This window comes from Phoxinus phoxinus (assembly GCF_949152265.1).
Source record: "Phoxinus phoxinus genome assembly, chromosome: 4".
Classification (NCBI taxonomy): Eukaryota; Metazoa; Chordata; class Actinopteri; order Cypriniformes; family Leuciscidae; genus Phoxinus; species Phoxinus phoxinus.
This window is the reverse complement of record NC_136879.1, coordinates 30,373,076-30,397,321: the sequence shown is the minus strand read 5'-3', so window position 1 is coordinate 30,397,321 and position 24,246 is coordinate 30,373,076. Positions and strand designations below refer to the sequence as shown.

The window sequence follows — 24,246 nt, the reverse complement described above, 5'->3', positions numbered from 1 at the left end:
ATTATGCACCTGTGTGTAAACGAGTCTCTCTCACCAGTACAGTTGGCCTCATCTGACCAGTCCCTGCAGTCGTTGTCCCCATCACAGCGCCATGCGTCCCGAATACACACGCCTCTTGCACAGGTGAACTCTCCCGGTCCACACTGGTGAGACTCTAAAAAGAAAGCAGATCAAATATGAGCACTCCATCCAAGTTATTTTAACTGAACAAGATAAAACATACATATACAATATAGCTAAAAAAAAAAAAGCCTCTCAAAGATGTTTAGCACTCCAATGATTTTCAAGATATTATTAATATTAATGTATTTGCTCTGGAAATGTTTTGATATTATTATTTTTTATCCATGGAAGTCATATCAAACAAACACCCACCCAGCGTTGCCATATAGATTTAAAAGGTTTAATGCAAAACATAAATCTTGTTACATGTTTCTCCACACTGTTTTCAATAAATGAACAGCAGAATGATATTTTAATAATTTGTATTTACATCAATATAACAATTTATACTCATGAACAGCAATATTAATAAAATAAAAATGTACTATTTTCTTCCCCATGAACCTACCCCACATAGACTCCCCTGAACTTCAGGTGTTCACAAATTAATCAGATTTCACTGAAACAAACAGTTATATACTATATATATATATATACACTATTATAGCATGTATAGATTTTTTGAATTAGCTTTTGTTTTTATATTTTCAGTTTTCATTTTAACTAGTTCATGTAATAGTTGTTTAGAAAAATATTTCTATTTAGCTTTAATTTTTTTGTTTCAGTTTTAGTAATTTTAGTACCTCAACTGAAAACATTTCATTTCAATTATTTGATAAAAATGGAATACATATATTATATTTAATTTCAGCTTTATTTTATTTTTTTAATTCGATAAATTAAAATTAAATAATTTTCATATTTGCAAGTTGTAATATAGGGTGTGATCTCTAAACTGGTCTGTAATGTGCTGTTTAGGAAACGTAATGATCTATACAAAGCGCAATAAAATATTGTGATACCACTTCATTTTATACCGACAGCAAAATCCTCTTAGATATATCTTGAATATTGGATATATCTTCAAGCTCTAAACACACGCATACCGCAATGCTCCTCGTCGCTGTTATCCCCACAGTCATCCTCATGGTCGCACTTGAAGGCCAGAGGAATGCAGGAACCTGAGGTCACACAGCGGAACTGAACCGCAGGGTCACAGGAAGTGGAGGCTACGGAGAGAGAATACATTCAACATTCGTACATTAGAGTCGTTTTATATGAGACAGAGGTGGCGGGGCTGATGATGTCACTCACGGCACTCCTGCTCATCACTCATGTCGCCGCAGTCGTTGTCGCTGTCACACTTCCAGATGCTGCTGATGCACTTCCCATTAGCGCAGCGGTGCTGGTTCGGCAAGCAGGTGTGCTCTGATGGGCAGCAGACAGAAACGCATCAATAAAATCAAACTCGCTTCATAAAAATGATTTATGATTTAGAGCTATTGATATCTGTCAGACCTGTCTTAACGCATGTATTATTGTGGAGCTGGTATCCACTGGGACACTGACACTGACGCTCTCCTGAGGGCAGGATGGTGCTGGAAACTCCGTCGGGACAAACACAATGATGCTTGTTTCCAGGCTGGGGAAGACACAGAAGACTGCACGGCTGATCCACACAAGCATTCTGACCTACAGGGGAGAAAAACATTTTTTAATAACTATTTTTATATGTTATGGCGAAACAGAGTTCTGTGGCTTTTAGTGTCTGTTAGGTTTACGGCCATCAAAGTTATAGTTTACTCCTAAAAATACTCCTGAAAAATAGGCCTGACATAGGATGCCACGGTAAATAATAAGTTGTTATTTCTGCTGCATATTAGTTAATTTAGTTTAACTTATTTTTGTACTTAAACTAAATGAAAATGATAAATGTTGTCTTAATAAAATATGTTTTAAATGTATGTTTTGTATATATATTTTATTGAAATTTAGGTTTATTTCATTTTAAGTGATGAAAACTTTTATATGGTTTTGGTTTTAGTTGACAATAATAACACTGTGTTCTTGTCCACTAAAATGCAAGAACTACAATAAAAAATCCCCCCGCCCAATTTTAAATATCACTAAGGAATTTACTGGAATTTATATATTTCAAAACAAATGTTTTTATTTTGCATTCATCAGCAAAACAAGCTGACAAGTGTGGTTTTGTGGGGCTGTTATATAAATGAAAGGCTACTGGCTATTACCCTTTCATGCTGTCTGTAATGGTGTTTTTTCCACATGTTTCAGGAGGACTGTCTCCTTAAGAACTGACCTTTGTTCTTTCCCTTGTAGAAGATCTTGAGATCCATCACTCCAGTCAGTCTGCCCACTATCATCTCACTGTCTGGTGAGCCTGATTTGGGTGCTTTGAAGATTCCCATTCTAGACCAGTCATCCCAGTACAGGTCATTCTACACCAACAAAGACCAGTTCAACAATGAGTTTATGATTATCAAAGAAGGTTTGATAGAATACCAGTTGCAATATTCCCAGAAAGTGAAAAGACTGGGCCTACCTTAAAAACAGCAATGGCATAAGGATGAGGCAGACCCTCCATTACCACAGTGCGGTGGCCTCCATTAAAGTCTGCTCTTTCAATGCGGTCTCCATAGGCCTCCGTCCAGTACAGCCATGATTCATCTCCCGTAATGCCATTGGGCCAGCGAACTCCCTCGGACACGATGCAGGAGATGTTGGATCCGTCCATCCAGCTGCGGTAGATGCCCGCCGCACGATCGCCCCAGTCTGTCCAAAACATCAGGCTAAGAGAGACGGCACATGCAGCTTAGTACCCAGGGAGGAAAAGGACTGCTAAGGAAAACAAAGGGGATTATGGGAACACCGTACCTCTCTCCTGGCATGAGAGTCAGGGCTCGAGGTTGTTCCACCACTGAAGAGTTGACCAGAGTGCGTCTCAGGTCTCCATCTGAGTTGGACACCTGGACGAGAGACAGTGTGAGGACGACTACATGAACCAATGTCTGTAACTGATGTTGCTGTAGTTGTTTTAACATTTGATTACCTCGATTGTTTGAGCACCGGCATCCACCCAATACAGCAACCGGCTGATGGGGTCAAATGACAGCGCCTCCACGTTTTGTAGGTCCTTTTTGACAATCACTTCTTGTCCAGAGCTTCCATTCAAACACAATCTCTATAAACACAAAAACATACAAAATGCTTATAACATGTATCTAATATATATATATATAAATATATAAAAAAAAAAATATAAAAAAAAGGGGGGGGAAATGTTTTTTTATAAAATTAAGGAAAATATTTTAAAACGCTGATAATTATTCGTTATGGACAACGACTGAAATGGTATATTTTATAATATAATATTACAATTTTAAACTATGTTGGGTTAAGACACTAAGACACTAAAATTAAGACACTAAGACAAAAAAAAAATTTAAATGCTTTAAAGATTTATGCTTTAGGCATCACAATGTTATGAAAAATTTATAATCATTTTGATATCTGCTATTTAACAGTTTAAAGATTACATTAGTGTTATTAAATTATAAGTGTTATTAAAGATTAACTTTAAGGGAGCGCAAGATGACAGCAAAGGTCATCTAAATGTAACATATACAGGAAATTTATGTGAACAACTGAACACTAATATCCAATATCAGCCAACACAATAAATAACAAATTCTCCAATATCAGTCAATAATAACTAATATATGGCACAGATATATTGCGCATCCCTAAAAAGATGTTTATTCACCTGAATGGTGTCCAGCGAAATATCAGCCCAGTATAGGCAGTTCTTCTCATAATCAAAGTCCAGCGCCACCGCCTCATGGAGACCCGAGAGGGGGAGCGGCTGGTCTGTACCTGTGGCCAGATCAAAGCGGTGGATGGAGTTCCTCACCGCATACAGGATAAACTCATTACTCTCTAAAAGAAGAAGAAGAAGGCAAGAGGCTCAGTTAAAAGATGAAATAAAACTCATTCCAAGGAAATGCTCTACATATTACTGCCTCTCAACACTCCCATGTGTGCTTGTTGAGCATTTCATCTCAAAACAACTGGCACTAAAATGGAGTTGTTCCTTGCTAAAAGCATCCACTCATCTGGGAAGACTTTCCATTTTCTATTTCATTGATAATCTTAAAAGAAAGCTGATGGCACATCAGTCACATCACTTCCTTCTCCCACTGCTTCAGATCTGAGCTTTCTGAAAGAGCCCCTTATTTACTCCCAGCATCCTCTAGTCTGAGAGGCAAGCCAATCAACGCGGCCACTGAAGCGTGGTCAAGTGGCTGAGCACCACAATGCCAGAGAAAAGAGGCAGTCTAGACAGTGACGGCCCTTGAACAGCTCGGTGGGAAGATGTGCTTTGATTACACTACAAACTATTCGATTTTTAAATCCCATCTTTAGGACTGACTGTCCACATTACTGTATTCAATGTGTTAAAGTGATCGATCACCCAAAAATTATTTTATTATTTTAATTTTATTGTTATTATTTTATCATCATTTACTAACCCTCATGTTGTTCCAACCCTGTATGAGTTTCTTTCTTTGGTTGAACACAAAAGAAGGTATTTTGAAGAATGTTGGTACCCAGATAACCTGGTAACCAGTTGGACTGCATTGACTTCCATAGTATTTTTTTCCTACTATGGAAGTCAATGAGCGCTCTCAACTGTCTGGTTTCCAACATTCCTTAAAATATCTTCTTTTTAGTTCAACAGAAGAAAGAAACTTAACTTTAGAAAGAAACTCCAAGGTTTGGAACAACTTTAACAACATTTCCATTTTTGGGTGAACTATTGCTTTAAATCTACGAGGTGCCATAGTAATGAGTTTTTAATTAACAAAAACTAACAATGAAAACTACTTCTAAAACTTATTAAGTCTTACCATATATTTGTGGAAACGGTGATAAATTATTTTATGAATTCTTTGATGAATAGAAAGTTCAAAAGAACAGCATCTATTTGAAATAGAAAAATTTCTGTAACATTTTAAATGTCTTTACAGTCACTTTTGATCAATTTAATGCATCTTTGCTTAATAAAAACTTCTTTTTTTATCTTAAAGGGTAAGTTCGGTATTTTACACTTAAAGCCCTGTTTACAGATCGTATCTGATGAAATAGAACGGTTAAAATAAAAATTTGGACACATGCTGCTATCGTGAGAATTTTAGGTTTATTTCGCTTCCCCCCCCCCACCCCCACAATGGCAGTCTATGTGCACTGAAAGATTTCTTCCTAAAAACACATTAAACTTTTGTTTACAAAGACGTGAAACTCACAGAGTGGTAAGGGGTGTTCATTGATATGATCCCAAAAAAAAATCGCTGAAAAATATGCATTCCAACAGGTTTTATCGTAGTTTTTGTCCAACTCCATTGACTTGTATTGAATGTGCTGTGTGAGGTACGGTATTACTCCGCCGCTGGAGTGTCTATTATTTAAGCGCTCAACGGAAGAATCGCAGGTGTGACATGTTTGGCAAAATAGGTCCACAAAAGCGAAATAAACCTAAAATTCTTAGCCTAAAATTTTAGTAACCTAAAAATAAGATACGATCTGTAAACAGGGCTTTAAGTGTAAAATACCGAACTTGTCCTTTAAAGACCATAAACTTTTAAACGGTATTCATTTACAATTTAATTTCTCCATTTCCTGTGTTTTTTCTGTGAAGCTCTATTTTATAAGTTTGAGGCCATGTTATTATGAACTGTGACTCTAGAACTTCCTGTTGCATCCCACAGGACTGTGCGGTGTTCCATAAAAAGAGCTCAGATAAGATGATTGTGTAAGCTGAGGAGGAGGTTCTTACTGTACCTCCCACAGGACAGGGCAGCATTTCTCCATCCAGCCGAGCTTCAACATCTCCCCCGCTGCAGCTGTCTCCAGACACCTTCCTGTACCTAAAGCGTCAGATCACACAACTTGACATGAGTGGAAATCATCTTCGACGTTTCAAATTTCTCTTCTTGAAGAACTTAGTTCAAAAAGTTGACACTAGGTGATGCTGTAATTACACTTCAATGCATTTCCTTGCTTCCATATAAATTCACCTCTTGCTGTCCTGATGTTTAGGTAACATTTTGAGAAGTACCAATGTTCCAAGCTTATTTGAAAATGCTAATTCTTGTTTTTCCATGATTTGAACTGTAGGAAATTAAATGAATAAACACATAAATTCAAGGACCAGCAGTATTGATGGATTTTTGTGAGCATAAGAATAATTAAATATCTTTATCAGCACATACCTATGTTTTCATAAACATGCTCTTAAAGGGCAAGCGATTTTTTTAGAGTGGTCTCAAAAATGTTAAATCTCAGTAGTAATTTTTTCGATATCCCTTTAAATAGATCTAGATTAAGTTCCACAGTGAAATACAAAAGATAAATAGCATAAACTGTCCTAAATGTTAAATAACACAAATGGTTGAAAACAGATACAGTTCTAATATATTTGAGCATCCCTAAATAATCGTAATTAACATTACTTCCCCATTTTCCCAGGAATCATTTTTAATAGTAATTAACCTCCTCCGGCTCACATCTCAACTGACTGAGCAAGAGATCTAAACTCATCCAGCTAAATTCGGTTCATGTCCATGTTCTAAATAAATCCTCTCCTCTCGACTGCAGATAATGAGAGGAGAGATGCATGGTGAGACAGCAGTGGCAGATCTAATAATGCTCCCGGGCTGCTGCTGATGCTGATGGTGGCGGCGGCTAACAATCCGTATCCAGAAGGACACAGAGCCTATAATGAGGATTCACCCCTTTGGACTCTCTTTTGTTTCGCTGTTTTACAGCACTGAATCACAGCAGATGTGATTTGGCTTTATAGAGAGAAAAATACTCTTTAAAGTGACCTCTGCAATCTAATAATAATAACAGTAAGCTTGAAAAATATATATATTTTGTAAGTATCCACCTAATTTAATATAACAAAACTACTGTTGATAATCAGCCAACTCATTTCAGAAGTTGAAAAAAATACATATAATTACATTTTCAGAAAATAAACAATCTGGTAGAAGTCTTATTTTGACGAGTTAATATTTATCTATGACCAAGTATATTAGTGACAAGGGGAAAAATAATTAATTACATTCACTCTGGTTCAGTATTGTAAGATAATACAACATAAAAAGAGTTGTATATTTTATAATTGGTAATACACTAACGTTCAAAAGTTTGGGGTCGTTAAGATATTTTAATGTTTTAGAAAGAAGTCCCTTATGGTTACCAAGGCTACAATTTACAAAAAAATACAGTAAAAAAGTAATATTGAGAAATGATATTACAATTGAAAAGAACCGTTTTCTGTTTTAATGTATTTTAAAATGTAATTTATTATTGGAATGTCAAATCTTAATGTTCAGCATCAATACTCCAGTCTTCAGTGTCACATGATCCTTCAGAAATCATTCTAATATGCTGATATTTCTTATTATTATCAATGTTGAAAACGGATGTGCTGCTTAATATTTTTGCGAAAACTGTAATACATTTATAAGAATTCTTTGCGGAAAGAACAGCATTTATTTGAAATAGAGATCGTTTGTAACATTATAAATGTCTAAACTGTAACTTTTGGTTAATTTAATGCATCCTTGCAGAAAAAAAAAACTAAAAAAAAAAAAATCCTACTGACACCCAACTTTTGAATGGTAGAGTATATAATTATAATGGTTGTTAGCCAGGATGGATAACCACATTCTCACCCTTTGCTGCGGCGGTAGGTTGTGCCCACCGGACAGGGAACTGGTGGGGCATACAGGTTTCCAGAAAACTCAGGATCGGGTACGCACACCTCGAGAGACAGATCCTCGCTCAGCTTAAACCCGTAGTCACTGGGAACAGAGAGAGAAGAGCCAATGAAATGGAGAAAATTGATTGTGTATTCAGGTGAAGACAATGGCAACATGAGATAAACGTAGACCGAGGGGGTCTCAGCTCATACCACTCATAGTCCTGACGAGTGCAGGAGCAGTTGGACAGAGTGACGGGCCTGTCGAAGTCCTCGCCGTTGAAGCAGGTGGCGTGAGGAGAGCGGCGCTTGTACACCATCGCTCTGCCGAGCAGACAGCCATTTCCTCTCTCGTCAGAGGGAGACCACTGTTTATAGTCGGCCTCCAAGCACGGCACACCTAAGCACACATAACATCACATGTAGAACCACAAAAAGGACAGTTTGCCAAAACAAACTTAGAATGTAGGCTTGACAAACCATTGACTGAAAATATAAAAAGTCTTAAATTTAAAGGTAATTTACTCTTGATATACTTGAAACACTTGAGGATCTATTCAGTGTTAAGTGTTGGATAATACTGTATATATAACATTGAAAGTGTGGTTGATTGGCTGTTAGGCAGTTGCTAGGGCATTCTGGGTGGTTGCTGCTAAACAATTGTTTTGTGGTTGCTATACTGTTGCAATGGTGTCCTTAAAGGGACAGTTCACCCAAAAAACATTTACTTAATTTACTCACCCTCAAGTTGTTCCAAACCTGTATGAATTTCTTTCACAACTTGAGGTTGAGTAAATGATGACAGAATAAAAATTTTGGGGTGAACTAACCCTTTAAAGATTAAGTAATAATTTACTCACTCTGTTGTTGGTATAATGCTGTATGCCCTTCTTTATTTTATGGACCACAAAAGGATTTACGGATCTTTCTGTGATACTTTTGCATCTTTTTTTAAAAGCTTGACGCTGGTCACTATTCACTACCATTATATGGACGAGCACAAGCGGGGCATTTTTTAAAAACCCTTTTGTGGTCTATTAAAGAAAGAAGGGCATTCGGCATTAGAATAACACCAGGGTTAATAAATTATTAATTAATTTTTCTTAGTGTTTTTATAGAGTATTCAGGTTGGCTGATAGGGATTTTGCTAGATGTTGTGGGTAGTTACAAAGTGGTTGCTAGGGTGCTTTGGGTGGTGTACCAGTGATAAGTGCATCGTTCTCTTACCAAGCACATCACTAGTGTTGACCTGCACAATGAGCCAGCTGTGTTTCTGGTCTGCATAAGAGCCGAAGATAGTGAAGATGGTGCTCTTCTCACCCGGTTCAGTCAGCAGTTGGTACACATATACATCCTGCTCGGAGAACGGGAAATCCTTCCAGGTTTCCCCCTCATTAGTACTGAATCTGAGCCAGCAAAAGACAAGACACAGCTATCAGTAACATCCTAAAGCCGGATGACAGATTTTACTAAAAGAACAGCGACATTAGATCCTTAAATGCTAGCTAACTGACTTGAGTGTTTGGGTGGAGCCGCCCTGCGCGATAGCCACCAGGATCCCTCCGTGATCTCCCCAGGTGTAGAAATGAGGACCAGTCAGGGCCTAAAGAACACGCATATCTGTTACATGGAACAACACACGCTGCTATGCTTTTCAAAAAGTCTGGGAATATAATAAGTGCTATTGTACTGGGCAGCAGTGTAGAACACCATTTTTTTAAAGGGGGAACCAATGGCATTCTGGCTCAAATGGTGCCCTAAGTAAGATAATACATGACCGAAAAAGTCATTGGATAGTCTAGAGAAAGGTGAAATGGGTTCAAATAATGACTTAACATTTAAAAGCAACAAAAGTTAAACCAAAGTGTTGCAATATTAAAAGTAATTAAAAAATAAAATAAAAACAGAGGAAAAACTTCAAACAGGAGAAATGAAAGCAAAATATATATAATAAATACAAAATTAAATGAATGCAAAAATACAACTGAGGAAAAACATCAAATCAGAGAAATTAAAGCAAAATGTATAAAATAAATAATTTATTAATTTAATTAATCAATATGATAATGACTATCACACTGACTATCACAGAGAAAGGCCATAGTGTGTGATAAAACTAGTTCTCACCTCTCTCCATCTGACCCCTGCGCTGCTGGATACATACACATTGGGTTTATTGGCCAGATTCTTTCCCACAGTACCTGTACAGAAAAAAAGTAGAGGAAGAAAGATGACAGTCAATATTTACACAGCATAAGGTGTCATAACTCACAGGCCCCAATTACAAATGATATCAAGTGACCAGCTGACAAAAGGACAGCATTAAATACAAATTCGGTATTTATATGAGCTGTGATGTAAACCGAATGTTGACCACAACATAATTGTGGTGTAGATGCTAATGCATCCCTGAAAACAGTGAAAGACAGCCTACTCAAGATTCAGATCAAAATAAAAGGACATTAGCACAAACAAAGAGAAACAAAACCAAGCAAAAAAAAAACAAGAAACAAAGTGTTTGTCAGATGCTTCAGTGTTGCCACTGTGACAAGAAGCCCAGACGCGGATACTGCCTGTCACCTCTCTTTTCCCAGCCCTGAAATCAGAACCCTCGTTGTCCTTTTCTTAAAGACATTGTCATTAATTAATTTGGGGTGTAATATACTTAATTTACATGAATCTAATTGAGAGATATGCAGCACTTAACCTTTTTTTTTGCAATGAGAACAATGTTGAGGTGGCGAGGCCGCTCTCGGCTGGCTAAGTCGACGAGTGCGAGGGTGTGTTTGTACGTGATAATTAGCCAGTGGGTGAAGTACAAATAATTATCACATCTGCGCTGGAGCGATAGCAGCCGAAACGGGGAGACATTTTCACAAGCCTCCTGTGCCTCTCATCTTCATGCATGCAGATTATCTAATAATCATTTAATTAAAGGTCTGGCAGTGGCTGGCAGAAGGAGAGAGAGGGATACAAGAGGGAGGAAGTGCCTTCCAAACTGGGCAAAGAGGGCAAAAATCAATGTTTTCTGCCAGGCAGGAACTCAAGAAGTCGGGTTCATGCACTCGCTCCCTATCATTACAGTGTGTACCGCATTCTCTGAAGGGACCTATATGCACTCGGTTAATAAGAGCAGAGCAGAGCAACAAGAACAGAGACACTGTAGTGCTAGTATTTCCTCTTTCTTGCACATACGAGAGGCGTTTAATCACAAAGCAGAGAGGCGGTCATGTGGCCCACCTGTTGCCATGATGAGACCAGGTGCAGACTCTTTAGACAGAATAGGGATCCTGCGCAGCTGAATATTCAGCAGCTGACTCCACCGCTGGGCCAAGTGCAGGGAACAGCCATTGTCCAACTGATAGATGGAGAGGGGGGAGAGAGAGAGAGAGAAATAGTGAGTATGGTAATGCTAAAGATAAAACGAGCACAAACAGCTCACCGCAAGCATATAAAAAAAAAATCTACTTCCTGCTGCAAATGAAAAACTTGCTACTCTAATTTACTTTTTGCAAACACAAAACCACAGTGCCATAAACACATGCTTGGTGTCAAGTATACAAGAAGCATGCAAAAAGTGGACATGGTCGGGGATGAGCACAATTTAAAGGGTTTTATTTTCATTCATTTTTATTCAATCGTATTTTTTTTGGACAAAAGAACGTATATATATGAAAAATTAATATATATACAAAATAACCGAAAAATTTAAATGCCTATATCAACCCGATATTTAATATCGCTGTATTCCTAGTAATCACATATGCCAGCAATGATCAATCATGAATACTTGTAACAGTGGCATTTTGGGTAGTGAATGGTCTGAATGGTTAGAGGGAGATCGCAACTTGTGCTGAAGAGCAAATAGTGAGTTTCAGGGTAAAATCTGTATAAAAAGAGCATCAACATAGGATGTGCTCTGATGTGCATGTGCCAAATAGGAGCTAAATTAAATGGATGAAAACATAGGGGTCACAAGGATCACACTTTTATATGTTGGACCATTATTAAAAAAAATGAGAAAGACGAAACAGTGAAATCCTCCTTACTCCTGAGTACTTGGCTGATTTATCTAGTACTAAAGTAGCCAAAAGGACCAACATCCCTACTACCTGGCAGTCTATGGTTCCTCCCAGGCTGTCTGGCGGCTGCAGAAGTTCCCAGGTTCCTCCTTTATCAAACGTGATGACTGATCGCATGTTGTCCTCGGTGACTGATCCATTGATCAGAGTGGCCACAAACACACCCCTAAGCCCCTCGACCCGGTGGAGATCTGCAAACGGCTCGTTGGCGAAGTACCTTTCAAATACACAAACACAAAAATTTCATGTGCCATGCCATTCATATCTGCCAAGAGAGGCGCTCTCTGAAAATGCCAATGGCGCGCGAGCCAAGCGCATCTCATCTGCATTCCGCACTGCAGTAATTGCGTCTCTGCTCTCAGGCGGCCGTGCTGAGCTCAGTGGTTTGGCTGTGGGTGAGATCCCGCTCTGCCGCAGAGTAAAACAATAGCATGTCCTTGGGAAGCCGTGTAGGAATGATGGATTGCTTTTCTACTGACAGCGTGAGTAGAGGGAACGGTGGGCGAAGACATAGTTCTTGCCTTATAGGGACGAGACCTCACTAACCTGCTTATGGGTTAAGACGTGCGGAGCCAAAAACGGATTTACAGCACAGATGAGGGGCCGTCACTAAACCGAGAAGAGTTCAAGTAAAGGTGACGAGACCCAGAGCTGCGTGAGACTGGGGCTTAATGTGAATTATTGAAGTGGGATGTGCTCCTGGCTCAACATGGTTGTTGGCTCTCAGGCACAGTTTACATCTGGTATTAAAATGCGTTTTGGTCGATCGGATCACCAGTAGACGAGGCAGACACATACCCGTTTACACCTGGTGTTTTAATCCGTCTCTTTTGTCCACTATCGACCACTTCTGTCCTGATTACTTCTAGGGGATGGTCTATGGGTGGGTAAATGTATGTGGTTTTTTTTTTTTTCAGATCTTTCGATCTAATGGACAAATTAAGCTTGCGCAATTTACATATGAACGCGACCGGAGAATACTGAAAAACACAAGGAGAGCAGCAGCTTTCGTTTCTGCTCTGAAAGCCGCAAGACTACATCGAACACGATGAATACGTGTTAGAAATCAGGAATGTTTAGAGAACATTGTGCTTGGGACATTTTTCTTCTTCAAACAAAACTTTGGGTTTCCAGCTGACAAAGTTTAAATCCTGTCTGGCTAGCGCGCTTCCCATAATGTTTACGCATTAAGTCAGTAGGAGGAGAGTAGGCATCTTTTGTAGCTGTTCGAACGCATTCGGCCACGTGAGTTTACACTACGAAAGCAATCAAACCAAATGCATTTTCGACTACAGGTCCTTACGACCACTGAGTCCGAAATTTTCGTATGCGTATTTTTCCTATTCATCACGCACAGAAAACTTGCACACTAAGTTTGATGCGTAATAATTAATCCGTTGCGGAAAAATAGCAAAACAATACAAAATGGAGTCTTTAACCAGTGAGGATGATTTTCTTGACCTCTCTCTTCTTAAAAAATAAAGAGGAAATATTGGGTTCATTCAATCCTGAGATTGCGTAGAGAAGGAGAGTTCCACCTCCTTATCAAAGACGAGGAGCTGCACGATTATCCCGAGCGATTCAAAGTTTACTTCAAGATGTCAGTGGCTCAGTTTGATGCTCTGCTAGCGATACTGGAGCCACATATTAAAAAGAAGATCACTCATTTTCATGAACCAATTGAACCCAAACAGTTCTGGATTTTGGCGTTCGCTTGTACGGTGGTTCGGAATTATCAAAACACCTTGTATGGTTAGAGTGAAGACAGTTGGTCCTTTTTTTTCAGTGACACTAAAAGAAGAAAAACTTTAATTTAGCAGAAAATCTTCAATATTAACTATTTTGTTAAAAGTTATTGTAATTATTTATTTATTTATTTAGCATTTTCATTTAAAATGTACTCTACCGTTCAAAACTGTGGGTCAGTATGAAGGAATTATTACTTCTAATTAGCAAGGATACATTAAATTGATTAAAAGTGACAGTACATTTTTTTTATAATGTTACATACATTATACATACAATAATTTTTCACAATAGTGTTTTTACTGTCATTTTGATCAAATAAATGCAGCCTTGTTGAGCATAAGAGACTTCAAACACATTTTTAAAAATGAGATCAAAACCATTGACCTCTAAGGCAATACAACGCATTTAGGAGTAGGGTTAGGGATATGATTGTTTAACAGAAATGTTGTTCCAGGACCAACAAACGAATGTCCTTCTTGGGTAAATCCCGTTAATGGTCACCGTGTCTGTGGACAAGCAGTGTTTAGCAACTCAAACAAATGCACACACACTGTGATGTTCAACTGTACCTGATAAGCGTGTTGCTCCCAGAGCCTTCAGGGCTGAAGTACAACACATTCTCTAGGGACAGAGAGAAGGACAGGCCCTGTGTGTCGGAGATGTACAGGTGCGTAACACTATTATTGTGGTTCACACACACGAACACCTGGTCCTCCGAAGCATCTGCTATGTAGTACTCCTGGCAGAGAGTGGAGAGCAGGGAATCGCATAAGACAGGAAAACAACATGAAGCTTTAAAAGTCATGGCCACAAATCTACCCGAGACTAAACGAAGCTGACGGCACTCACCGTGATAGGGTGGCGGGTGTTAAACTGAGCTGCTCTCATTGGCTGCCGGTTGTAGGAAACCCACAGCTGGACAGACTGAGACTCATGGCTCCCAAATAACGCCTGTGGAAACATTAACAATGAGATTAATCATCCCAAATAAAGATCACATATTACAATTTGTCAAATCAGAGATTGAGCAATAATACATTTTATGGCCTATACTGAAACAGTTTATTTGAACATGTATATGTAATATTTATATCTAATGACACAATAACTATATGATCAATAAACTACAACATAAGCATTTTCAATATTGTATTATTAATAAAAGTAACATGCATTTTACTGAATAATTTATTCTTTTTTATAATATTCTCTATATTTATTCTAAATGTAATAATTGCCATTTATAGCATTACATTTATGCAGAGATGTTTTGGTAACTGCATGTAAAAAAAAACAAATTAAATAAATTTTTACATTTAATATTTAAAATGTATCATTTTAATATTTAACAATTAACATGTAATATATAAAACTTAATATTAAATACAATTATTCAAGTTTTTAAATTAATATGAATAACAATCATTAGAATGATTAAATTAAATAAATAAAAACTGAGTACATATCCAAACAATAAATGAAAGAACCTACTATTCAAGTGAATATATCGAGTAGAAAAGTGTGAATAACTGCATGTTAAAAATGTATTTTGGGTTAAACAGATTATCATTATATATCTAGTTCAAATGCAGCAACAAGGTGGTTCGTTATCCAATGCTACACAAAACGGGGACATGTTGCAATAAAATGTATTAAAATTAAACAGCAGAGAATCATAAATATTTTATAAGGTAATCTAACACCATCAGCTACCATAAACCATGGCATATATTCACTATAAACGAGGTCTGAATGGCAGACAATATTAGCATGGAGGGATATGCCCCATCAGCGCTGTATTCACTAGGGTCCTGTACCTGATATAACCTAATAAGGACTACTGGGGATTTGTCAGTCACTCATTTGTACTTCTAAAACGGCTGGTTTTACCAAAGATAAAAGAGATGGAACGCTGGTGCTAGCAGAACTAGTCTAGTCAGTGAGTCCCAGCAACCTAGATATGTTTCTGTCTAGCATTGTCTTAAACAAGCAATGCGTCATGAAAGGATGAGTACTATCACTCGTTCTTTTTCCCCTCAGGAAATCAAAGCTTCAATCAATGTTGAAGTCCAGGCTGCTCAATCAGTCTTTCCCTTGTCCTGTCACTGTAATCACGCCATGGGTGAGTAAGAGTTACTTATATCAGGTTCACAAAGCCCCACAAACACAGAAAAATAAGCTGTAAATTACAGTCTCTATAATAAACAGATTACATACAATCAAACAAAAGCTGTGAGACACAAGATATGTCTAAAACCACTTAGTCAAAACCCCTCATTCAATATTATTCACTACATAGTGAATGAGTGAATTCAAATGACAAAAAACTACTTGAAATCTGATCAAGCCATTCAGACTGAAACGCAATTTCAAAAACTGCTTCTTTAAAATGATCAGATTTCTTGCTGTGTAGACAAGTAGTAAACTAATTTGTCTAAGAATCAGATTCGTGCTGCCTGCACAAACAAAGCCAAAGACACCATTAGAGGTGATAAAGGCAGTAATCGGGATAAAAGCTAATTATATTGATTGTATTGCAGGGTCAAAATTGATTGCAAGATGGAAGCAGTAACAGGTAAACATGGATTTACTGGGTCAGTGTAAGAACAACAGGAAGACAGCCTGTCAGATAAAAGTGTATTTATAAGCACCATCATCCTGAATAACAAGTTTAACCACTTCCTTGTTTAAAGGCACAAAGGCCTCAGTGTTTTCCTTCTCAGCTCTCCGCACTGCCTCGTTTTTAGTCACACCATTCACGGTATTGATTTATCTCGCTGTTAACGGCTGTCTCCAGGAACAGACTGCAGTGTTGTGGAAGGAGCCAAAACACAATCTGGCATTAGAGAGCAAAGACGAGGGAGATCTCTTGAAAACAGACGTGTTGCCGGGAGAGCTTAAGAGAGCAAAGTGTGTGATAACAACAATCAAATCACAAAGCTGCAACAACCAGATCCAAATGCCAATACTTGGACACACTACCATAATAATACCATGTTATAGTGTAACCAATACATTACATACATACTGGTTTAAAAAAAGTATTGATTAGCTTATGAATTATTGAATATTTGATTTAAAAGGATTTAAACAAACATGAAATAATAAAAATGATATGTGGTATACTTTGGCTATGAAAATACATTATTTATTATATACATACTATACAATTTATTATATGCTAAAAAATTCTAGCCAATTAAATTTCACATTTTACAGTAAAAATATACCATTATATTTGCCATTAAAATTTTAACTTCCATTTAAATTTGTCTTCAACTTATTATTTTTCTAAATCTGGAAATCACACATTTTAAACTATCTGAATCGTATTATTATATTTATATAATACTATGGTATTTTTAGGAAAACATTGTAAATAAGACATGGACATTTTTAACAGTAATTATAATTTTGTCTAGTTATGCTCACCTCTATATAATATAATAAATTCATTTTTAAAAACACCACATCATACTGCCATAATTTAAGGTGCATATAATGCAAATAAATTGTATTTCGATAGCATCATAACTGCCACCTTCCAGGAAGGTGCAGAGTTGCTACACAGGTGGACGCACAGTGTTTTTGTGTGATTGAGCTGTTAACCAATCTTGTCAGGTGGTCAGAGGTCGGAAATTTTCCCCCAAGGTTCCATTTGCATCTGACACTTAGATCCAACCTCCAATTTGAGCTCTTACAGAATCATTAACCATTTACAAGCAGTTATCCACAAACAGCTCCTCTGAGAAAACTGTCATCTCTCATTCTGCTGCCATGCCATCCAAGTGTCCCTGACTACAAACTTGACAGCAAAATTCGCCTATAAAAGCCTTCATTCTTACATGGCAACATGAATGGAATAGTTTCTGGCACAGCCGGCCCAATGAATATTTGGCTTTGGAGTCACTTTGCCTTCTTTGTGGAGAAAGCATTTATCTCTGGAACAACAGCCGTACTGTGCTGGCAGTCCCTCTCATCGCTTAGTCTGGAAGAGAGATCAGACTTTTCAAGCATGAGTGAGAATGTGTAGATGCGGCAATGTTGAAGAACAGTGTGGGAAGTTCTGCATTCTGTAGTGTCACAGCAAAAAGTAAACAATATTTTGTCCAAGTTGTGAGTTTCCAGTCTGCAATTAAAAGATAATCTAAACAATAAAACGTGCTATTACGTTGTATTTGTTGGCAGCATGCAAAAAACAGATAGCAGTGCAAAGAATAAATTACTATTTTGAGTCGGTTCTTTTAATGAATCAGTCAAACCCACTTACAAACTTTGGGTTTGGCTGTTTACCATAGCTAAACTGAACCCTTCCTGTATTACAGCATTAGTCCTCGTGTGAAGCAGTCTAACCGAACCCATCAAAACTGTTATCAAACTGACATCTGATTCACTTACTGACAGGATGTTTATGGAAACGTGTGGTTAAAGATCTACATTCACAAGAGTTCTTAAGAGGTATTTTAATTAAACGCATTAAATCGAGACCACTTTAATGCCTACTGACACGCCAAGATCGTGTTTAAAATCTCTTCCCATCCTTCTCCCATGAGCATCTTTCTTTATCAAAGTTCAGATTACACCCTGAAACCAGGTTATCACTAAAGCAGCTTGCAAGGCTACAGGGAGGTGAGGATTGAGAAGAGAAAAGACTTAATTATTATTAAAGATCTCTATGACATTATGGATAAATCCCTCAGATGAGAGGACCTTGGTTTCCACAGCTTTAATTAGTCTTAGAAGCTTCTCACTGCCAAAGGCTCTTGTGATATTCATTATGGTAATCCTATTAGCCGGGCTGCAGATAGAGGGACTCAACACAATGAGAGCAAAAGAGTGAGTCAGAGAGAGACACAGTGACGGAAGGAGAAGAGGGTAAAAGACTGAAAAAAACCCGAAGAAAGAGACTGACATCAATGTTGTCCAACTGGCCAGACTTTGGATATGGTCCAAAACCTAGTGAACTGCCTTCACTGCCTACTATCTACGGTACATAAACAGGTTCCTAACTGACATGGCATCTCAAATGTGATGGTTTTTAATAGATAAGATAGTAAACTATATTTTAAACTAACCATGATTCTAACATCTAAACCTTACTTCCCTTTTAGGCCTAACACTCTAACATTTGAACAAAATGTACCAAAATATTCTCTGAATATTGTGTCCATGGAAAATTCTGAAGTGCTGACCATGACAATATCAAATAATGTACGGCCTAGAATTGTCATGACATATTGAGAAATCAACTGAACTCTTAACCCTTTTCTTTATTATTTTTTTCTGATGATTCAAGATAAAGCTTTTACACAAATTAAACCAATCATATTGAAAGAAGGCGACATGTTGCGAAAGTGTCAAAGTTTATTGCATAGCTGTCTATGGAGAGTACAGAATTTCATCACAAAGATCTTCACAAAGATGTTCTCAAGATGAACGAAAGTCTTATGGGTTTGGAACGACATGAGTGTGAGTAATTGATGACAATTTTCATTTTTGGGTGAACAAACCCTTTAAACCAATTAGAACCAACAAACCAGTTTAGACTAATTTAATCAGTTTTTTTTTCCAGCAGGGACAGCTTGTGATGTCTTAAAATGCTGTCTCTGTAGGCAGCTCCTCTAAGTATTGAAAGAAAGTGTTTGTTGTGAAAGCGAGCGAGAGACTGAAAGAGAGAGGGGGTTGCTCTAGGGGTGCGTCTGGCCAGCAGGGTCATGGCCAGGCCACACACAGGCATCAACAAGCCTGTCACTTTCTCTCTCCTCAAGAGTAGAGATATTTACAACTTGCCCAGCCAGACAAATTCCAAAGAGCTGTTGCTCTGGCCTATTTACTATTTGTCTGTCTTGTCATAAACCTCCTTAGGATAATTTTGTTTAATGGGCTATGTGGACAACCAACGAGCACTGCAAAGAGTTGAATGGTCTGACCATGAAAACCACTAATTATCCTGTTGTAAATCCATCCACTCAGCAAGTGAAGTATCCAAATCCGTTAAAATATTAACTGGAAATGTGGCTCACCAAAACACAAGGATCTAACTTCCCACAGCCATTTGTGGAAAATTCAGAAAAAAAAAAAAACATTCACTCAGAAAGCGAGTGTATATTGTATATTGCGAGTGTATTCGTATTTTCGTCTCGCGTCAGATGGCCTTTGGACAATTTAGCCTAAAATTTTAATTCTGTCATAATTTACTCACCATCATACTGTTCCAAACAAAACATATATTTTACACTTTGGACAACAAACAGTTTATATCTTCTTCTGTGTTCCAAAGCAGAAAGAAAGTCATATAGGTTTGGAACGACATGAGGGTAGGTAAATGATGACAGAATTGTCATTGATGCACTTGACATACCTTTACTGCAACAAAACAAGAACAATGGGAGAAATGATAAAACTCTTTCGGTGCCGTTAGTATGGCGCAGTGTTGAAGACAGGACCATATGGCGGCACTGGGCAGCAGAACGCATATAAGTGGTGCATGAGTGGTTAGGAGCACCCGAGGGAAACCTAGCCACAACTTCATTAACGGAACATAGATCAGAGCTGTCAGGCAGGCACGCCGTCCAGGGCCGCGGTTGTGCCATCCGCGCAGCAATGCTCATAAACAGCCCTTAAAACTCCCACGGAGTCTCTGGCTTTCTGAGGCCGCAGATAAATTACACATTTCTTTCCAATTTAATGGGTGACTTGGGTCTGGTTCTGCTTTACGGAACCTGGCAGTGCCATGCGTGACCTGACAGATGCCTCATCCCGTTCTGGGCAGTCAGACATTTGCTGTGGGATGAGGTTAGTGAGATGCCAGCTGATGTGGGGTGGAAATGATTAACCACTGAATATACTCAAGGGTGAGCGCTACACTGAAATATAACACTAGCTGCGGTCAGCATAGACATAAGGTCTAGACTGTCATTGTTTCAGAAACCAAGAACTATGCGAAACTTTATGGAGGCATATTAACTGAAAACAAATACTTCAAGCTGTATTGTGTTCCCATCTTGGATGTGATGGTAATAAGACAGTTTGACAGATACAGCTTTTACACTATTCAGTGTTTCTATGACTGATGACCTGTATTGCAGGGCTGGACTTACAATACAAAAAAAACATCACAATACATTGTAGGATCATAATTCTTTATGCTCATGAAAAATTCTGAAATAATGCTAGTGTTTAACTTACAAAAATAAATAAATAGTCCAGAGAGAGTGAATCTGCAGGATTCACATTTTCAGAGTTTCTGCTTGTTTAGATGACATTCTTAATTCATAGATCTGCATGGAATTATATAAACGCACAAATAAAAATTATACAAGGTACATGGTTTTAAAGTTCCAATGAACTTTAAAGAGAGTGTGGCAGGGATTATGTATTTTTGTAGGAAAACCTAGAAGTTACTGTAGCATCACCCTAGGTTCCTTCGGCAAAGAGCCAATAGGATTTTTCAGGTGACCTCTGCACTATTGCAGAAAATAATCTCTTTAACCAACAAAAGTTTGATTCTTACATGGTTTGTTCATAAAGATAATCTTCACAATTAAAAGAAAGTGTTTATGAATTTTGAAGTCTAACAATAGGAAGAAGTGAAAACACAATCTACACACCATTGCATGACTTCAACGTCACCACCTTTACTTTTTCCCACTACTCTTTAAATTAGAACGTCTGAGTTAGAATAGTTTACAAAAATGCAGTTATAAACACAACAAGGCTGTAAAAGTGGACTAGTAGAAGAGTGATGACGTTTAATGTCCCTGACAACTTCAATAGTCCCATTTAACCACTTGTTAGCAACTGCCTTTTCAAGACACAGTTTAAATATCTTGAGCTCATGTTAACCACAGACACTAATTTTCAATTTGAGCGATTTAAAACAAACCCATTAAAAAAAAAAAACATGGACTTCGGAACGAAAGAACTGAAAGAACAAAAAAGGCTAAAGATTTTAGGACTCATTCCTGTAGCACTCTATATACATTACACACTAAGAAAACCAACTGCAAAATATGATTGCAGTTTGTTGTTACCATGCTGCTAATAGAAGCATAAAATATATATAGCACATGCAACTTAATCCTTTTTTAATTACACTGAACTATTTTTATCTATTAGTTGCAGTATTGAATTAAATACCTGTACACGTTTATATATATTATCAACATTTCTCTTGTCCGCCTTGTATTTATTCTTTCATCGAGCTTGTCGCAACGTATTCTGGATTTGCTCTCTCTGATGGATACAAACAATGCTGCCTTAGAATCTGGCTAAAATTTGGCCTCTTAGGAAGCATAACTAAACCGTCTACCTTCTTGAACAGTCTACGCATTACTGCTGTTCACAGACACATAATCAGCAGATGCTTGTTTTTTTTTCCAAAGCAACAGGATATAATTATATTACAGGTTGTGCCTCCAGAGGAAATTGTTATGTTTGAGGGCACAATGACCTAGTAGGATTGAAACCAGTAACCTTTTGGTTAGCAGCCCAGATTAATAACTAGAGAGTCACCTGTCTGAATTACCCTGATGTCATATAGGGCATAAGTTCAGTGTCGGCCAAACACACCAGGAATCCTCCTTATCCGATTCCATGGCTTTACATAAGCCTGTTATCACTGCCTGTTCATCTTGAGCGGGATCGTTCCTCCAGCTCTTCAGAGGAGTGTTTACTCACACTCACAGGAGAGGCATTCAGCTGGAGTTGGCACGGATCTGACTCTCGGCACTCTCCACATTCCCAGTTTTTGAACTCTAGCTCTTGAACTTATTCTACCCTTCTTTAGCTATATAAAAGCCTGAAGCTACAAACCATCCTCCGAACGTTTGCGGCTCTGTTCTGGTTGGAATGTATGTACCCTTACCCTGGTTGTGGTGGCAAACATGTACTTGTCCCGTAACTGGAAGCTGTCCACCTTCTCTAGGATAACTTGACGGTTTTGCTCGAAGAAGTCCGTGCTGCTGAGGATGATGGAGTCTCCCTGGGGCTCATGGCGCTGGACAAACACTGTGGTGGGGTTGTCGTGTGGCTCTACACCCCTAGGTGATTAGAAAGACGCACATACTTGGACATTGATATTTTGGACATTACACATTCTTTTTTTTTTAAGCATACATTTATGTTTCATTTTATGTTTACATGCTTTCAGAGAGCAACCAATTCCATATTAACGTGTCTTAATTAATATAAAATACTACACTTTCTTGAACACCAAAATAGTATATTGAATGAATTCTGAAGAATCATGTGACACTGAAGACTGGAGTAATGACTGCTGAAAAATAAGATTTGTCATCACAGGAATACATTTTATATATATATATATATATAAGCATAGAAAACCGGTATTTTAAATTGTAATAATATTTAGCAAAATTACTTACTGTATTTTTGAACAAACAAATGCAGTCTTGGTGAACATTAAAGACTTCTTTCAAAACCATTTAAATGCTGATAATAATAATCTTACTGACCGCACACATTTGAACATTGCTTCAAAAATAATATACAATAATAAAGTAACATGTTTTGTATTGTATTTCCTAATGACACGCAATGTGCTACAATGCAAAATCTGTACAGGGCATGTGCAGCTACATTTATTATACGTGATCAATAGGTACTTCCACTTGCCAAGCCAATTCAAGCAACTTCACACTTAACAGCTTACACTGAACCAGTTTTCCTCATCTCTCTCCTGCACAATGTTACTGATAAATTATTCAGGGTGAGTGTGGGAGATCAAGACTACAGACGAAGGAACGGGCAGCGGTTTCAGATAAATGAATGAGAGAATCTCTCTCCACTCTTGACCAACAGCCTGACTTCCCTTCCACTTTGAAAACACAGAGGGGTGCTGATTGTTGAGACTGGCTCTTAAATCACCAAGCTAGAGGATAAAGGGATTATCTCGCAGGGGAACAAACACACAAACCTCGCCGCTTGCTTTCTATTTCACAACTGGGAGTTTAGCACGTCGAGCAGCGGAGTGAGAGACGGATAAAAACAGGGGCTTACAGCTCTTTTAACCAGCCCTGCAGCTCCGCCTTTGGTTTGTCTAGATTAAAACTGAAAGCCAATTGAGAGCTCAGAGAATACAGTCAACAAACAACACAATTCACACCCAGAAAAACACAAACACACACTGAACTGAAGGTCTGTTTGCTGACCTTTAAAACAGTAGTCAACTGACTTCCTTATTCGTTCTGACTGCTACATTAAAAATGTATACGTTTAATAATGATGCAGCAATATTACAATTCTGGCCGACACCAATAAACCAACAATTATTAGGCTAATAACTGACACAAAACACAAGCCTTCAAAAGATTGGAGTTGGCAAGAAGTTTTTGAAAGAAGTCTCTTATGCTTAAGGGTGCATTTGTTTGATCAAAAATACAGTAAAACTGTAATATTGTGAACGATTATAATAATTTAAAATGATTGGTTTCTATTTTAATCTAATAAAAAATTATTTAGTCCTGTGATAGTAAAGCTTAATTTTCAGCATCATTACATCCTTCAGAAATCATTCTGATATGCTGATTTGCTGCTCAAGAAACATTTCTTCTTATTATTAATGTTAAAAACAGTTGAAAAACAAGAAAAGTTTAAAGTAACAGA

At 37.8% G+C, this 24,246-nt stretch overlaps 1 protein-coding gene across 1 annotated transcript in view; it reads right to left on the bottom strand.

Annotated features, from left to right (window-relative positions):
* Nucleotides 1-24,246, bottom strand: part of sorl1 (sortilin-related receptor, L(DLR class) A repeats containing) — a 53,338-nt gene that overhangs the window by 13,531 nt on the left and 15,561 nt on the right. The window contains exons 6-25 of the mRNA XM_079610902.1: nucleotides 22,487-22,661; nucleotides 14,470-14,571; nucleotides 14,190-14,359; nucleotides 11,902-12,088; nucleotides 11,030-11,147; nucleotides 9,917-9,990; nucleotides 9,304-9,392; nucleotides 9,017-9,195; nucleotides 8,003-8,189; nucleotides 7,764-7,892; nucleotides 5,863-5,948; nucleotides 3,788-3,960; nucleotides 3,074-3,205; nucleotides 2,899-2,990; nucleotides 2,567-2,813; nucleotides 2,324-2,462; nucleotides 1,522-1,695; nucleotides 1,318-1,431; nucleotides 1,110-1,232; nucleotides 35-154 (exon numbers count right to left, since the gene is read on the bottom strand). Of these exons, the coding sequence (XP_079467028.1) occupies nucleotides 35-154; nucleotides 1,110-1,232; nucleotides 1,318-1,431; nucleotides 1,522-1,695; nucleotides 2,324-2,462; nucleotides 2,567-2,813; nucleotides 2,899-2,990; nucleotides 3,074-3,205; nucleotides 3,788-3,960; nucleotides 5,863-5,948; nucleotides 7,764-7,892; nucleotides 8,003-8,189; nucleotides 9,017-9,195; nucleotides 9,304-9,392; nucleotides 9,917-9,990; nucleotides 11,030-11,147; nucleotides 11,902-12,088; nucleotides 14,190-14,359; nucleotides 14,470-14,571; nucleotides 22,487-22,661 (2,810 nt within the window). The remainder of the gene's footprint in view (nucleotides 1-34; nucleotides 155-1,109; nucleotides 1,233-1,317; nucleotides 1,432-1,521; nucleotides 1,696-2,323; nucleotides 2,463-2,566; nucleotides 2,814-2,898; nucleotides 2,991-3,073; nucleotides 3,206-3,787; nucleotides 3,961-5,862; nucleotides 5,949-7,763; nucleotides 7,893-8,002; nucleotides 8,190-9,016; nucleotides 9,196-9,303; nucleotides 9,393-9,916; nucleotides 9,991-11,029; nucleotides 11,148-11,901; nucleotides 12,089-14,189; nucleotides 14,360-14,469; nucleotides 14,572-22,486; nucleotides 22,662-24,246) is intronic.